This window comes from Pinus tabuliformis, chromosome Q, assembly GCF_031772625.1.
Source record: "Pinus tabuliformis cultivar Carrire ecotype Pingquan chromosome Q, CPIR1, whole genome shotgun sequence".
Lineage (NCBI taxonomy): Eukaryota > Viridiplantae > Streptophyta > Pinopsida > Pinales > Pinaceae > Pinus > Pinus tabuliformis.
The window spans coordinates 859745689-859763375 of NC_142296.1; the positions used below are offsets into that span (position 1 = coordinate 859745689).

A 17687-nucleotide genomic window follows, 5' to 3' on the forward strand; every position below is an offset into this window, starting at 1 on the left:
TTTTGTCAGCACATGATGGCAAAGCTAACTGCTTAGTTGGGCCTTTGTCATGATAGCTCAACTCCTTATTATCCATAGGCCAATGGCCAAGTTGAGGCAGTTAATAAAGTTTTGATTACTATGCTTCAGCGTACCGTTGGGAAGCACAAAAAGGATTAGCATTTGATGCTATTCTTAGCTCTCTGGGCTTACAGAACTTCTGCTAAGACGACCACTGGATTCACTCCATTCCATCTGGTGTATGGTTTAGAGGCAACTCTTCCAATCGAATGTGAAATCCCTTCGCTCAAATTAGCTATCGAACTTCTTCTGGATACCTTGCCTGAAGAGGAACGACTACTATATCTTGAGAGGCTTAACGAGACTCGTCGCATTGCTGTGATGGTCATCGAAGCTCAAAAGAAACAGGTCAAAGCTAATTTTGACCAAACCATTTCTCCTCACACTTTTGCTGAAGGCAACTTGGTCCTTCTTTAAGATCAAGCCAACGGTAAATAGGGAGCAGGAAAGTTCGAGTACATGTGGCACGGGACCTACATCGTTACAAGTGTCTTACAAAAATGTGCCTATGAGCTATGTGATTATTAGGGAAATGTATTGTCACAACCCCGCAATGGGTTGTATCTGAAGAAGTATTATGCGTGAAATTCGTGTAATGACTTTTGTACATTAGTGTGTTAATTCATTAGTGTGAGTTTTTTTATTTTTGGTGTGGTTCTTTGTTTTGCAGACATGTGTTTTTTTGCTTGCCCTATGTTCCACTCGGTTTGCAGATGTCGTCAAGCCATTATGTTGGTTATGCTAATGGTGCTTGTTGTAGCACACGGAACCTGTCTTCTGCAGCATGGGTACTCTATGCCCCTAATGGTGAGCTGATTAATTTACAAGGTATCTCCCTTGGTTGAACAACTAACAATATTTCTGAATACAGTGCAGCCATTGAACTCTTGTCAGAAGCAGTTGCTCTTGGCATTAGGGATTTAGTTGTCAAATTAGATTCACAGCTCGCTGTGTTACAGTTAAACAATCATTATTCAATGAGAAATCCACAAATATTGCGTATGTATCTACATGCTAGATCACTGGAAAGAAATTTTGATTTCATCACATATCAACATATTCCACGTAATTTAAATTCATTAACAAATGCATTAGCAAATTTTGTTCTTGATAGTAATTTGCGTCATTTATAAAACTGATCATATTGTGGACACATAAGTAGGAAATAAAACATACATATCTCTCTCTCTCTCTCTCTCTCTCTCTCTCTCTCTCTCTCTCTCAGAGTGTTTACATCAAGATATCAAAAAGTAGAGTGTTCTGGACACTTGGCTTTCAAAGCCTACAAAATGTGTAAAATAACTAGGAAGGCTATCAACCAGCACGGTGCTCATGATAGCACAAGACCGCTCTGATCACTCGACCTAATAGCCGACACAGTGTTGCAGATACTCCCACTGTGTGTCTCTTCCAACGCAATGGAACATCATCAACAGTGGCATACTCTGGGATTCCTCGAGTTTTTGCCTCCAGGTTGCGCTCCATCTCAGCTAAGGAGTATGCCCCTTCTTCATAGTCTACGCCCACTATTTGATGAGAAACTTGACGTGCTATTGGCGACATGCCTAGTGGTCTCTTTGGTCCCACATTTTCACATTTTCACATTTATCACAAGTTGAGTCTCAGTTTACACTTTTACAAAAAGTCATAAAACTTGAAAAAATCCAAAAAACAAGTTTTTACCTGCATCAATCCACTGTTTTCTTGGTGGCAGAGGTAGATCTAGATCCCACCTGAAATCCATGCCGGCATAAGCATAGCCATATACCACAAGTAGTTGGCATTCTAGCCAAGAGAATAATTGTGGTGGGTAATGCATATGCTGACCCATTCCTCCTCGAGGCATGAGTTGGCTCCATCTCACTAGTCTCATATTTCGGGGGGTAGGATTTGCTACCTTTTCCCACTGATACCAGAATAAGGGCACTCGCTCTAAAAAGAAAGTCACCAGTATCGATCCAAACCCAAATTGCTTCAAGTGTCTGTGCTTCCCCTTGGTCAGTTGTCTTTTCATATTTGCCAAAAGGCCTCCACACCAGTTAAAAATGGTGGGAGTCAAACATGCAATAACGTATTGTAACTGGAATTTTGAAGCCTCATGCAAGGTTTGTGTGTCAGATACACTCACCATAGTGAAGAAGATCATTCTCAAGACAAGGTTGTTGGTGATTGTTGTTATCTTCACCTTCCTTCCATTGGTCATTTCGACACGTGGACAATGCCTCTAGACTAGAATCCTTGTACTTTCATCTCCTTGGAAAGATCCAAAGAGTTGGACCGCTTCCCCTCGTCAGGACAATCCCGTGATGAAGTAGATATCCACCTCCTCAAGTTCTAGTTCCTGACCTTTTATGATGAAGATCTCTCAATCTACATCCAAAATACTGATCAAGTAACACATCAATTACATCTGGGCCCTTAACCCTGTGGTCCTAAAGAACTTTAGCAACCCACAATTCCTCAAAGCATTTATGCATTCAGGATTCTGAGCCACTTGGCGGTCTTCAGCCTCATGACCTCTCTCTTTCCATTCCAAGACCATGATCTCCTGCAAAACATCATTTAACACTAATTAATGCTTTTTTTCATGGATTAAAATAATAAATTTTTGCTTGAAAAGAGGGTTTTCCTTCCAAAAAATCTGCCTCGGTGCCATTGCGCCTGTTTGTAAAAACAGAGCGATGTCATCGTGCGAGCCTTTGGGCTTGAGCGTGATCATTGTGGCTCCGATGACGATACCCGCGATGATCACCTGCACCCTAAAAAATAAAAATCCTCCCTTATAGCATATAAATTACCTTTTAAAATGCATAAAAAGGTGATAAAATGCAAGAGCAGGGTTGGGCCTCTTACCTATTGCAGATAGTTCATGAAATGGCACTCTGGATCTCCCGTAATGGCCACTTGAAAATTGAGAAAATTAGGGCACAAATGCACTTTCAGAGCTTACTATGGTAAATGGTAAAAATATATTTACTTTTGGTTATTTATAAGTTTTGCAAGTCATTTTTGTCAATATTTTAATAATATTTTAATGTTTTTTCTCGATATCAGTGATGGGTGCAATTCTTTGTGCAATTACAGGCACATTTGAATGAACAATGATCATTATTGACTGATTCTTGTGAGTTTTATTTTATCTCTTTTTTGGACTCATTAAATAAACAAAAAAGGAACCCCCTTGGAGTCATCTTTGGGCTCTTTTTTTACTCTTGAAAATTGAAAAGATTGTTAAGTACTTGTTGTTTTGAACTCGTTGAAGTAAATGAATCAACATCACCTCAGTATACGTTTACCCCTTTTTCGGGCTGAGATTGACTATTTACGAAAAAGGTACACCTTAATCGACATGGTCAAGAGGTTCTCTCGAGTATTGTTTTCTACCTTTTTTGGATTCGAGAGACAAATTACGAAAAGGGTCATGATGGAGTTTTCTTTTTCATATATTTTTCAAACTCTCTAAATATGAAAAAGATATCGATTTATTCTTATGTCGGACTTGTTAAACTTTTACGACAAAAGACTCATCACCATGATGAGACCGAGCTTCTCCTTCCTAGGGCTCGTAAAACTTACTATGATGGATTCATGCGAAGAATGAACTCACATGAAAAGCATATGCTCTCCCCTTCAAGCTTGTGATAAAAATAATTGGGGTACTCTCTAGAAATAACGAGGAAAAATGAAGATGAAACATCCTTTTTATAGGCAGCATGTCGCTCTTGAACATAACACTCTTCTGCTCTCGTGTTGGGTTTGGGATATCCTCACTCAGTCACTTGTCCTCTAAGGTTTGGGTGATCCATTTTTTCCTCTCATTTGACTATTCCATTTTGTCATCATGACCTTTAGTCCTATGTCGAGTCATATGATACCACACTTCGGAGTTGTGTCACCAGTGTTCAAAAGAAGTCCAATCTGCAGTTATTTACCTATACACTGTTTGAGTCGCTGTTACAGTCTAGAAAATTATTCCACTTTATTCCTTGTTTTGTGTCGATGATGGGGGATTCATCATTGTCCTCCTTCGATAGGTCTCTTCCTATCGACTTCAACTCATTATCTAGGAATGTGAATTAGAAACTCCCTTTTAGTACCTTAGAGCTTGCATGCTTTAATGGCAAGTTCTTCGCATCCGACGATAGGTCTTCATTATTGGCTTTCGATCAGGTGACTCCACGAGTGTTCGACTTAAGCTTCATTATCACATTCACAGATTGTATTGTTGTACCTTGAGAGCTATTGTCATTATTGGTGGTTTCTCTCGTACCTGTTAATGGTCCACATCATTGGCTGGTAATCAGGTGGTTTTCTAGCATGTTCATCTTCAATACATTCATTCACATGTTAGAATTCATACTTTGATCTGGTTGGATGGAGTGCAAGACCCCGGGTCTTGTCTAATATGACTCAGATTGCGTGGAGTTATATGTTTTTCATGATTGTACACATGTTTCTACTATACGGATGGTTGTGACCATACCGTGGGACTTTATATTTATGATGATACTCGTTATCTGGATGTTTGTGCCCATACCATGGATCTTTTCATATAGTCTTCATCATCCGGATGGTTGCGTGCATGCCGTAGATTCATGTCTTGAACTCATATATGTATATGTATATGCATCCTTGATTTGCAGGTCTCCTGATAGTGCGTATCCTCATCCTTGCAAGAGCTCACAAAGCATCTCAACCATCACTCCTCATTCTGCCTTCATGCTTTAGGGGGAATTCGTTACACAATATTTTGTCACACCTCCTACACTTCCCTGTGACATACCTTGAAGTGCCCAAAACATGACCATTATATAGTATAATCATCCATGTATACAACTCAGATCCCTCCTAAGACTTTGTTTGGAAAATGCCTTGAGCTTTCCTTAAAGAAATAACTCTTGACACCCTAAAATGAGGATCATCACTCTTTTTAGGCTTAAAACAGTGATGGCCACCTGTTGCACTGTACTTGACCATTGATGGCATCACTCTATTCCCTTGCATACTCGCGATGATCCCAAAAAGGTAATTTTCCCAAATAATATGAGAAGCTTTGTGATTTAGAAGCTTCCAGAGCATCGAGCTAGAGGTTGTTTTGCATAGATGAGGTCGAATTATCCAAAATTGGCCTCTTTGTATTATCCCTATGAGCTACCTCCTTGAGATGAGGGCCTAATCATATCTTTGGAGAAGTCCTAACTCCCTCTCCCAGCCTATAAATTCATTCTCTCCCATTCCCAAATGGTTGGTCTATGTCTATTTGCACCCTTATGCTAAGCTTGTGCATAGAGGCTATTAATTAGACTTGGAGAAGGAGTGCTTGGAGAGTTCTTGGTTTGTACTTGGATTACCACTCAAGGAGAGCCTTTCAACATCAAGGCTTTGGTTGTAAACTTCCCTTTATTTCCTAATAATATACAACTGCTGGTTCATCTTCCCAAAATATATATTTTCATGTATTATTTAGCTTGAAATTCCTTGATGAGTTAAGTAGGTTGTTATTGGATTTTATATTGGTTTTGGCATGATTTGTTGTCTCTTGATCACTTTTGCAGGTACATAAACACTGAGAGAAACAGGAACAAGCCTGTGACACAAGCGGTTCAGGGTCCTCAACAAAGGAAATCAGAATAGCATCATAACGAGGTAGGCCACCTCGTTCGTTCTTAGTTTCAATTGTAACCTAGGAATATGTCTAGTTGATTGTTACTTCAGTTGCTAGACCCACTCATTGGGCTAGAGGGACTGTCTCTGTCTGCAGAGAGGATTAACCTTGTCAACAAAATCACAGGAAAATCGCTTAAGCCATATATGATAAATTCCTACAATTGGTGCATTCTTCCTACAATGTTAATGAAGATAGTGATGATCTCTCTCTTGTTAATAATCCAATACCATAAATATTGGAATCATTTGATGGTCAACTTGAAAAAGACATGGTTAATAAAATTGAAGAATCAGTTACTACTAAATCTAAAAATCAACATGTAATAAAATCAGAAAATCAGCAAGCAAAGGAACCAATTGAAGATTCCAACAAAGTGCAACCTGCTGCAGAAATTTCTAAAATTTCCCATGTTGATCAACCAAAAAATCTAAGGCATCCAAGCATCGATCTTCAATAAAGTATGATCAACAACATAAATGATTATGAATCTGAAATTTACATTGGAGAAAATGCACAAGAGTGTGCAAATAAAGAAATTTTCAAGTTCATTTCTTTCAATTTTCATTTCTCTCTTTACCCTGATCTTTTTTCTGATAACAATTAATTTCCTCTTTACATTAACGATATTCCAGAAGATAGAGGAGCTGATATAAATACTGTAAATGATGAATTTTTAATTAGTTTTTATCAGGGAAAATAAACTTTCAAAGATCGTTCTTTTGAAAATATTAAAAATTTGCTCAATCATTCTTGTTTTAATATATCGTATGCTCAATCATTCTTGTTTTAATATATCGTATGGAAAGGAAGAAAATACTAATGAAATTTGTCAATTCATTTATGATGATTATTTAGAGTTAGAGGACAATGAATCATTCCAGTGTTTATCAATTCCTCTCACTCTTGATAAAAATTATATATTTCAAAATGAGGATTCTCCTTTTCTTGATATTACTAATGCAAAGTTTCATTTTGAAATAATCATAATGAATTTTCCATTAGGAAAAAATGATTTTGACAATCTTCAAGTTTCCATTCCTGATCATAATCTTGAGTCTCTCTCTTATTCACAAGTTGATGCCAGTAATTGTTCCAATGGAATTTTTATGTCTAATTATTGCGAAGAAAAAATCATTTCAAAGAAGTCCCAATTGTGCTATAACATTAACTATAACACTAGTGTAAACAATAATCAAATTTTGTTATTTTTTTTTCATTTTTTATGGTTATTTTCATATTTTTATTCTTATTTTAATTTTCAATTCTTGGATATATTATGCTGACATATTCAACAAACTAGTATTAAACACTCGTGAGGCACATTAGTAGGAGAAGGTGAAATTGAACTTCTAAGAATTAGTCATGAGCATCAAGAGATTCTACTCTTCCAATTTCATTTGATGTTCATCTCATATCATCTATTTCTTTCTTCTCAAAGGCATTGCCAACAAGAATTGGCTCTTGAGAGTGTACCTTCACAATATGACCAACTATCCAACTCAATAAAAATATTATGTTGGATTCATGAAATTTCTGTCCACACTTTATTGATCCATTCGAGAGTTATTTGGAAAGTTCACTTACACAGAGGATTATTAATAATTTTTCTTATGTATTTAACAATAAATATTACTTGTCCTCTCTTTCATTTGACCTCTTCCATTCTCTATCAAATATTCATCCATATTTTTATAACCTAATAGTGATTTTATTGGAGGAAAATATTCAAGAGAGGGTGATTGTAAATAAGCTTCTTTTTGTGAATATGTTAGCAAGAAATGTACATACTGCATTCAATTTTATTTTTATTAGCTTAATTATATTTTTACTTTTTTTATTGATGTTTGATTTGTATATACATGCAAGAAATAAAATACTTGAATGGTTACACTAGAAATATGACTACACCTAGTCATATTTTCCCTCATACAGTTAGAATAGAAGTAGAATTAGTTTACTTAGTGTTATCACTCAGGTTGTTCCCTAAATTTGTAAGAAAGGGAATACGACCGAGGTAACCACAAACCAATCTTTTAGACACAGATTCTAGCCAATCTGCATCCAGAGAGGGCTCTCTCTTTATGATTTAGCTTTGTTTTGAGGTATATTATGCTAGTTATGAAGTGCAAGGGTTTTGTTTAGAGTTTTGGTTGGAAGGATGGGGACTCAATAGAACAGTGAGGTAAAACTGAAAAATTTCAGTCCATTGGGCATGATGGAGTCAAAGAAGGATGGCTTCCTGGGTTAAGTTTCTTTATCAGAGGATTTATCACAGAGCAAGGTACTCAAATATGGAACAATTTATAGGCTGAAATCTGATGTAATGGAGTCAATGGGTGAAGGGAAATTAAGAATCCTTCATCATGTTGACAGGGGGAAAATGGATGATTACTGCTAAGAAGCAATTAAGAATTCCTTAGCTAATATTCAAGATGAAAGAAACAGGGGAAACAAGAGCAATTAAGAATTCACTGTTTATGCTAATTCTGAAGAAAACATCAATAATAACAAAGACTGAACACAGAGTGCAAACACACAAATTCTGAGTTATTCTTTTTCTTTATTATTTAGATCATGAAACATAGATGATATAATAAACACAGAAACTGTAAAACACAAGTTAGAAGGGACTTATTGATCCATAAAATGATTCAAGAATTCTGCAACATGGTCCTTAGCATCAATTATTCATCCAGTGAGCTTAACAAAGATGGTTCCAACAACTTTCTTATTTCCAAAATTGTTCAGTATTACAGTCAAAACTATGAACATCCACCACTAACCAACCCTAAATACTTCGTATGGGGGGGTATTTATACAAAAATGTCAAGATATCATACACTAGCATTTGCACCAAATATTGCAAAGGAAACGCCGTAAGGCATAAATTGAGGAACAATTCCGACATGGGAATGGGAAAATGTACATAAGATGCATATATGTAGCATAAATGAGATTCTAAAGATGTATAAATTGAAGTTTATTTAGGGTGCCTAAGTCTATCTTTTTTTTAATTATTGAATTAATATTGCATATAAATCTCATAAAATTCAACCAACTTATAATTGAGGGCTCTGATCTCTAAGTTTGACTTTGGGTCATTAACATGGTAATGCACTGTCTCAACCACTAAACCACATAACAACAAACAAAAGACTACAAAATGTTACGATCATTACTATAGTAAACCCAATGACTCTACACACAATAATTTATTCTTTACTCGAAGAGAATATTGCTTAACCATATCCACAAAAAGATTGCAAGGTGGAAAGCATTATGCAGAACATAATCTCTGTTATTATAACTTGTAAGTTGTAGCATTGTTCCAATCGATAAAACTATCTTCACATTTTGGAAGATCAAATGGAAATAAGTTTTGAAGAATTCAATAAAAAACGTCCAAGATCATTGGATCACATGATTAATGGTACCCTGTCCTATGAATCTAATATTTTTATGCACTTACAATTAAGGGAGAAAGCAAGGTCCAAACAATGTATACCACAGGGACCAATAAATAGTATATTTGAAAATCCTTGCTAGGATCAGAAAAAACAACATTACTTCTCCTTAAATCCTTCACAATCAAATTATACAATTGTTGTACAACACAAGGCCCATGCTGTTGTCAATAGTTCTGATTGAGAATGCGACCAGATTCCTTCAATCTCATACAGTGATTAATGCACCAATTATACAATTGTTGTACAACACAAGACTCATGCTGTTGTCAATCAAGCAATAGTTCTGATCGAGAATGCGCCAAATTCCTTCAATCTCATATAGTGATTAATGCACCAAACACAGGTGTACTAGTTGCAACGACTTTTATATCATTTTACTGATGTTGTCATGTCAAAATCAATGTGATACAATTAAGTCACCTTTAAGAAGAACCTCATTGTAATTTCTATACAAGGATGTCTGTCTTATCATTACTCATTCTAATTTCACCTCTTTTATTGTCAGACTTCACGAATTAGCCTCCAAATGCTTGCTTCATCCACAGACCAGTCAATTACCTTTTATAAATATTTTGTTTGAGCATTGGAACTCAATAAAATTTACAAAATTATAAAATTTTTATCTCCAATCAATTTCTTTTCTTTTCTTTTTCTTTTTCTGATTTCCACTTATTATTGTTATATAAATATCTAAACTCATTTTATAATACTTTAAAAATACAAATTTTCAGATATTATAATCCCTAAATCCTTTCTTCCCATTCTTAATGACTTTTGCAATTGGAAATAAGGCTTTGCAATGAGGTTCCCTCTACATTAAACTCTGCAACTGACCCATCACGGTTAGTGTTAGAGTCCTTGGAGGGGTTTTATTCTCTTGAACAAAAGTCAAGTGACAAGAAAGAGTCTGGGATCCCGGCTCTACGCCGGGCCTGTACATTATTACTGGAATCTCTTGTACCTGTTTTGGCAGATCCTATTTTGGGTGTTGAACATCCAGCTCTGCCCTTAAATATTAAGGAGCAAGCCAAAAGTATTGCACATGAATGGAAGTTGAAGATAAACCTTGAAGGAGATGTTGCCAACGGCAATTCGTTGGAGGCCCAGGCCTTCTTGCCACTTCTAGCTACTTTTGGAATTGCGTCAGAGTTTGATAAAGATGACTTATGCAAGCTTGTTCTTGCAGTTGCACGGTGCAGGCAGACACCTGAACTCTGTCATTCCCTTGGACTTGAATAAAAAATTCCAGGTTGGTTGGCTGGTGTTATGTAATGTTAGCCTCAATGGCTAGGCTAGCAAAATTTCCATCCATTTTGGTAGATAGGCTTTTTGTTGTTTTTCTGGCATTCATGGCTAGCTTGGTTTTCTTGAGGGACTGGTGGATTTTATCAGTATACTTGGTTGTGGCTGATTGAGTTGAAGATAAATTTTGGTAATCCTGGCTGTAGTAAACCTTCCCAACGTTTTTTGTTTAGTCCAGTGAACGGGTTTCTAAGTTGACGGGGTTGGTAGTCTTTTCTTTAGATCTCAACATTTCATATGCAAGGCAGATACTGAGTGGCCTCTACTAGGTAAACATCTTTTTATGAGGTAGAAAGTTGTATGTAAGTTATTTTGTTGATATTAATAAAGGCACCTGAAGATGATCAGCTATGGTAAAGTGTCATAAGGCCTTTCATGAGTGGGGAACTGTTTACTTACGAAAATGGTCTCAAGCTGACATAGTTGTTATCTTTATTGACAAATCCGTTGAAGTTGTCTGTATTGTTTTTTCTTTCACAGTAAATTGTCTTTTGGTATTTCAAATGTTTGTGACATATTCAGATTAACTGAAAATTTTGTGATAATTTCATGCAGATGTTGTAGAAACCCTGGTCAATAGTGGAAAACAAATTGAGGCAGTCAACTTTGCTCATGCATTTGGGTTGACAGAGAAGTTTGCACCTGTTCCTTTGTTGAAGGAATATCTGAAAGATGCTAAGAAAGCTTCTAAGGCAAGTTTAAAAAGTGGGAATAACTCTACTGTTGCACAAGTACGATTGTATTACTGTTATACAAAATGTCTTGTTATGTGATGATCATTTTGGCTTAGTATTGTTGGTTATATCAGAAGTTCCTTTTTTGACCGATATTTTTATTTGGTGCTACAAAATGAAGTAAATACAAAAGAGCTTTCTGCTTATAGAGCTGTTATAAAGTGAATTGAGGAGCACAAACTTGAATCGCAATTCTCACCAGATCCTCTTCAAAAGCGTGTAGCTCAGCTAGAGAAAGCTAAGGCTGACAGAAAAAGGTCTGCAGGTGCTGTTAAGTCTCAACCTAAGCATCCTCGTGGTAATGGAGGAAATGCTGGTGTATATATGCCTCCGTTAAGTGCAGATGAAAGAACTTCGACTCTTTATGCTTCTTCCAATGGTGCAGACAGAAGAATTTATAGGTCTTTGGATAGAGTACAATATTCTGGTGCAGCTCCAGGTGTTACATCCTACAACCTACAGGGCCAAAATGCATATGACAAATCAAACCAAGGATTATATGGAGCAGGCTATGGTGTTGGAAATAGGACTCCAGTATCGCTCTCAAGGCCATATATGTATCCTTCAGATAACATGGGGCCTTCGTTGTTGGGTTCCGGTTCTTACAATTCCTCTACTAATTACAACAACCATCACTTTGGCAGTAGACTGCCTGCCCCTCCTCCAGCTTATCAATCTTCTTTTATACATTAGGTAGGTACGGTGCTTATCTTACCGTGGTCAAGCAAGTTCTGATCTTATCAGGCCCCATAAAACCTTTTCTATTGGATGTGGCTGGTAGTAAGCACTTAGCTTTGAAGAGGTTTTTTGACTTTGTTTCTGTAAATCTAAAAGATTGGCAAAGTTCATTTGGCAGCTTTTCACAATTTTCAATGGTGTTTTCTTTTATTAAGGAATCTTCTATTAAGGAATTTTATTTTTGTATGGTATTGAGTGCTTCATCACTTTCCCAGGTTACTATATACTGTAGTGTTTACAGTTCAAAGATGATTCTATGCATAATTTTGGTATTTTTTTATTTGTTTGACAAATCAGAGAGGATCAATCTGTCTCTTTGTGGAAGATTAAAATTTGGTGAATAATATATCATTTGTGATCTTGTTCGGAGCTCATAACACAAGACTTTCAATTGCATTTGTATGCCGAGGGCTGGTCTTGTGCTGAATATGATTTAATTGTCCACTTGCACCTTACCTCATTGGTACCTGTTTACTCTACGCCTATGAAGCGAATCAGATTTTATTTTGATTAGTCCAATTGTAAGGCTATTTTTGAAACTGGACCCTGCCCCTCTTAAGCTGGACCCTGCCCCTCTTAAGCTGCTGCATGATTTAAATCCCCCTTTTTGAGCAGAAATGATTTGTAGTACTAGTGATATAGTTGTTATACCCTGCATTAATATTTTTGTGTTCTCTGTAACGAGGACAAAGCACATTAGAGTTATATGTCCCATCTAGAACTAGCAATTGTCTCAAAAGGTACAAAGAGAGGCCGATAGGATTATTAAATTAGAATTGTTGAATTTCTCTAGAAGAGATGTTGGTTCAAGCCTACAAGGAGCAAAGAGATTTGATGTTTGGAGTTCTATGCTTTTTAGACACCATATTTCTTTAAATACAACTTAATTTTAGAAAAGTTCAACCCCAATGCAGTTTTGCCATGCAGACATACACTTAAATCGCTATTGGGTTTATGATATTGACAAATTCAAAGTAAACTGGTATACAAGAGAATGTACCAAGCTAAACCACAAGTTACACATATTCAGACCTAAAAAAGTACATAACAATGGTTTGGCATATCAATAACGATATCATAATTGCTTTTCCTTCCACATACATACAATTGCTCCAAAGGAAGGACAAGAAAATTTTCAGCTCTAGTGAGCACCAGTGGGTCACCAAAACAAGTGACCACTAATGGCTTTCACATTTATACAAGGAATTGGCAAGGGACTTTACATGGAATCCACTCAACTTCAGACATAGCTTCAGCCAATATGGAGAGTGATTGAAATTGAACATAGCCAAGTAGTGGCATTGGCTCACAGTAATACACCAAGTATAAAATATTGAAGCTTTTACAGAAGCAAGGAGTAAGAAAAATTATGAAGCTTAGAGAAGTAGATTTAAATCAATCAAAGCTTGTTGAACAACTATAATGTCCATAGAAATAATCTTCCAATGTTCTTCTCTCATGTACAAGATTTACACTTTGATCTGGACAACTGTTTGATACCAAATCATCATCAACTCCAAGCATTGCAAGTGATAGATGAGTTTGGATGTCACAACTCCCAGATTTTTCTCCAGATTCATCCTCAATCAATTCATCTAATTCCATGGACATTGTCAATTACCTCTTGGTCCAATAAGGTAGGTCATCTCCTTCTCCTCGTAGTAATTTCAAAGTTTGCAATAATAAGTTACAGACAAACAATGAGGAAGAATAAGTTCACGTTCTTATATTAACATTTATCCATTGTTTGAAATTTCACAAAGTCAGTTTAATGCAAAGGTAAGCCACTTTATTTGGGGAAATCAAAGCTTTCAATTCAAATCTTGCAATCCAGATTTCAGCTAGGATAGTGATTCTTAGGAAAGCTATATACTCTCTTGATATTGGAGCGAAAGCAGATATGCTGGCTCTTCTTGCATATTCAGGGAGGGGTAATTTGCATACCATCAACATCTCTTCTGCGTACCATCTGACCCACCTTCCACAAAGCATTCTTACCTTGATGATACCGCAGCTGGCTCTTCTTGCCTATTCAGGGAGGGGTAATTTGCATACTGAAGCTTTGGTTTGAGATACGATGTAATCTCTTTTGCTAATATTCAAAGAATATTATATTTCATTTAATGAAAAAAGAGATTATTGGCAATTGAGGCTTTGAATATTTTTCCATAATCCACCATCAGCATTTAGGGCTAACCTGTTTAAGGGTGATGATTTCACAAATTGAACTACTAAACAAATGTTTAGATTACAACCCTAAACACTAGGTCTAAACACCCTTTACTCTATGTCAGAAGGATATCAACTCGATATTTCATGTGCCATTCTTTGTTATGGGAAAAAACAATTCTAGCACTAACTCCTCACAGGAAAGGAAATGTCTTCAAGCAACTAAATTTGACATCAGAAACTGAAACATATATATGCAACTAATGAGAATAAGAGTAATTACTCTGTTCATTCGAGGTCGAAACTGAGCTGCTTGTCTCAGACAACATGCTGCACAAATGACCATTCTCTTCATCTTCCTCATGTCATAAGCATCTTCCAAAAGTGGATCTGCAAGTTCTCTAGAGACTGTCACTTTGCATTTAAGTAATTTCATTCATCCTCTTATGCAGATCTCAACAAGTTTCCTTAAACCGATCATCTTGGGTACTTGCTTGAGGTACTGGAGAATAACGAAGATGAGCCTAAGCGGGACAATGATGATCAAGAAAAGTAGAGACCATCATCCACAGTCTGTAGTTCTATAAAATAAAGAACATGACAAAGATTTTACTTAGAAAACAAGCTGTCAATAATGGGTTCCTGGAAGTAGTTGAATAGAAGCTACTTTGTTTTGTTTTGGTGTTTATTATAAAAAGGTAATGATCAGTGAGTTTCTTTCCTTGCAACAGCTATGGACATAACCTTCCAGAGAGTCCATTTTCAAATCTTAATGGATCCAATGGTATTAAAACAGTATTATATACTACAGAGAAAACAATGGGGAACATGCCCACTACTTCCAAAGTTTTAACACAAGCATCATCAAAATCTGCTATCGATAAGGAACTTACTTGTTCTATATGCCTGGGTACTTAGAATATTCGTTTTTTTTACATTGTTATTTCAATGATTTATCTGTATTCTAACAACAGACAACAAAATCTGAAACTTCTACCCATAAATCTATATGCAGATGCCATTGTGGAGCCGAAGCAATTAGCATGTAGCCACTTATTTTGTTTCAAATGTGTGCCAAAGGTGAGATAAACCAAGCGCTCATTTGCATTATTAAATCAATATATTTTTGAAAGAACATATATAACTGATTCAGGCTGCCATTTCTGTGAATTCTGTTGGTGCAGGTAATTAAATTGTCTGAGGAGTGCCCTATCTGTGTGCAACACAAGGGCAACCAGGTCTTTAAACTTTCTGCAAGGAGAGATTTACAATTTGATTATTACCCTTGGGAAAGAGAGCCAGTCCCACACCAAATGTGTTGTAGTTATACAAAATATACATCATGATACTCAGCTTGGTCCATTTCTCAGATGGCACTGGGTCTAAAATATAAAAAAATTTGAAAATGGTGCAAATGCAATCCTTTGTACCTATATGAAGATACAGATAATGTACACAGTGCCCCGAGATACATCAAGGTTCTGCCCTGGGGCCTGATTTATATTCTGCCCTGGGGCCTGATTTATATTCTGTTTTTTCCGACTGAGATCTTCATCCCCACTGAATTGGGATTTTCAAACTGAGCAGGCAGCCAGGAAATTTGTCTACAGATAACTATAGAAAATTCAACAGAAAATTCAGAAGATGCCAAGGAAATCGAAACCTTCAACAACCTGGCGGACCCTTCTTTTATATTCTTTGGGATCATTGCTGTATAGCTTAGCAGCGTCTGGATTCGCAGGAGAATTTGGATTTGGGTCACACAATAATGACTGCACCCACATGATAAAAACATTACAGCTAAGAACATTTGTAGCTTAGGTTTCCCTTCTTTTAGAATGCCACATTATACTTCATGAAGAACAGCTTACAACGGAAAAGTTACCCTAATTGATGTCAGAACTGCTGCGACATCGTAGGCTGGGCACCACTGCTTTTGCAAAATGTCCAGGCAAATGGCACCATCATCGTAAACTGCACAGGACGAACCAAAGATCACTTCGTTGATGATCAACAACGACCTCTTTAAACCAAGGATCTGATATGCCCGGTAAGAGTTTGAGAACAAGATGGGTAGATTTCATTGTTCTTACACCATCAAATATTATTAAATAAACATCATGAATAATCAATTTGTATTTACTGACAAGTAAGAAATTTAAGTTCGCGTAGAGAACACTTACCATTCGGGTGAAACATATTAGACACAAAGCTCACATTTGGAGGTGTGTTAGGGTAATCCTCCCTGAACTCGACCGTTAGCTTGAACATGCCTACAAAATTGCGACACAAAACTCATCGGGTTCAGTCAATCGTAATTTCGGAAATAGACAGGAAGACTTGTTCTGGGGAAATACTCACCGCCATCCCATGGAGTGCCTGAAGGACTGCAGACGATTATGGGTACAGGACAGTCATCAACTGTGAAAAAAACGAGTCTATTGAGATAAATCGTAATTTTAGAAGGAGAAAAATAATTATTTTAGAACCGGAAAAAAATTACAGAAACCCTAGTATACATACCCGAAAATAATAGCATCCCAGATCCTAATATTTTCCTCTCGCGGACATCCGCTAACACCTGCAGGGGCGTCATCTTCCAGCTTCTTCAGATCAGCCATCAGCCTCTTCAGGCACGCAGTAGACTTACTGCCTCCCGCCATCGTGGTTCGCGAGATACCACAATTACTATGACGCAAGCGAAGAAAAGCGCACAGTTACGCAGCGTTGGAATGTTCAAGAAGAATAAGAAAAGAGCTTCCATGGCTGTCCGTGATAATAACCAAAAATGAACCGTTGCATATTGTCTTCCAGCAACTGCAGATTTATATTTCTGCTCACATTTATTCTCTGCTGCTGTCGCCGCTGCCGATTTGGGTTCCTTACCTGCGGCGGATGCAATCCTCGCCAGTTATGATACAGCTGTCGATGTTGCGCCCCTTCCCGCGCTGATTAAAATTCCAAGATACGATCCAACGGCACAATCTCTTTTAATCGTATAACACATCAGATCAATGGTCGAAAATAAGACACGGTGGCATATAAGGGAGTTCTTCCCAGAGGGAAACGCCTTACGGCGTAAAAATATCTGATAGAAATAAATATCTATTGACAATTAATGTTTCTTTTACATAGATAGAGACAGACAGTCTCGAAAACAGGGAGACAATAAATAGATGTAATAAATTTTGTGCTGCGCTGGTTGATCCGTCTTTATGAGGCGTACTGGAGGTAGGTGCTGCAAGTCGGTTCCCAAATGTCTTCTACTAATCCTTTTTACTGATTTTTCTGCTTTGGCCGGACTTTCTTTAACTATGATGTGATGCGCTTTGACACGCAGGACTGTGATTTATTTTTGTACTCCATATTATAGCAGATGGTGCACAATTTTGCATTGACCAAAGATAAATTTACAAGATCTCTAACATGCTTTTCCACCACTTGGTCCTGGTATTTTATGTCTCTACAGCTTCCTTAAAGTCTCTTCAGTCTTTGTGTACCTGAAGAAATTAGGTGGGATGGTGAACATATGCTTCACCTCATGCTCTA

The 17687-nt window shown here is 36.9% G+C and overlaps 1 protein-coding gene across 1 annotated transcript; it reads right to left on the minus strand.

Annotated features, from left to right (window-relative positions):
• Positions 1-15775: 15775 nt before the first annotated feature.
• On the minus strand, positions 15776-16801 carry LOC149222259 (ubiquitin-conjugating enzyme E2 1-like). The gene is made up of 5 exons (XM_089387551.1): positions 16662-16801; positions 16500-16525; positions 16322-16411; positions 16024-16112; positions 15776-15910 (listed from the first exon to the last, which is right to left on the minus strand). Exons 1-5 carry the CDS (start codon positions 16799-16801, stop codon positions 15776-15778), a joined length of 480 nt encoding a protein of 159 aa, XP_089243677.1.
• Between the last annotated feature and the right edge of the window lie 886 nt (positions 16802-17687).

Excerpts from the sequence above, each read along its gene's own strand:
- LOC149222259 (XM_089387551.1), bottom strand. The coding sequence starts at position 16,801 with ATGGCGGGAGGCAGTAAGTCTACTGCGTGCCTGAAGAGGCTGATGGCT. Across the intron at positions 16,526-16,661 it reads TGGGATGCTATTATTTTCGG|TCCTTCAGGCACTCCATGGG; the intron begins GTATGTATACTA and ends AATCGTCTGCAG. Across the intron at positions 16,113-16,321 it reads TAATATGTTTCACCCGAATG|TTTACGATGATGGTGCCATT; the intron begins GTAAGTGTTCTC and ends CGTCCTGTGCAG.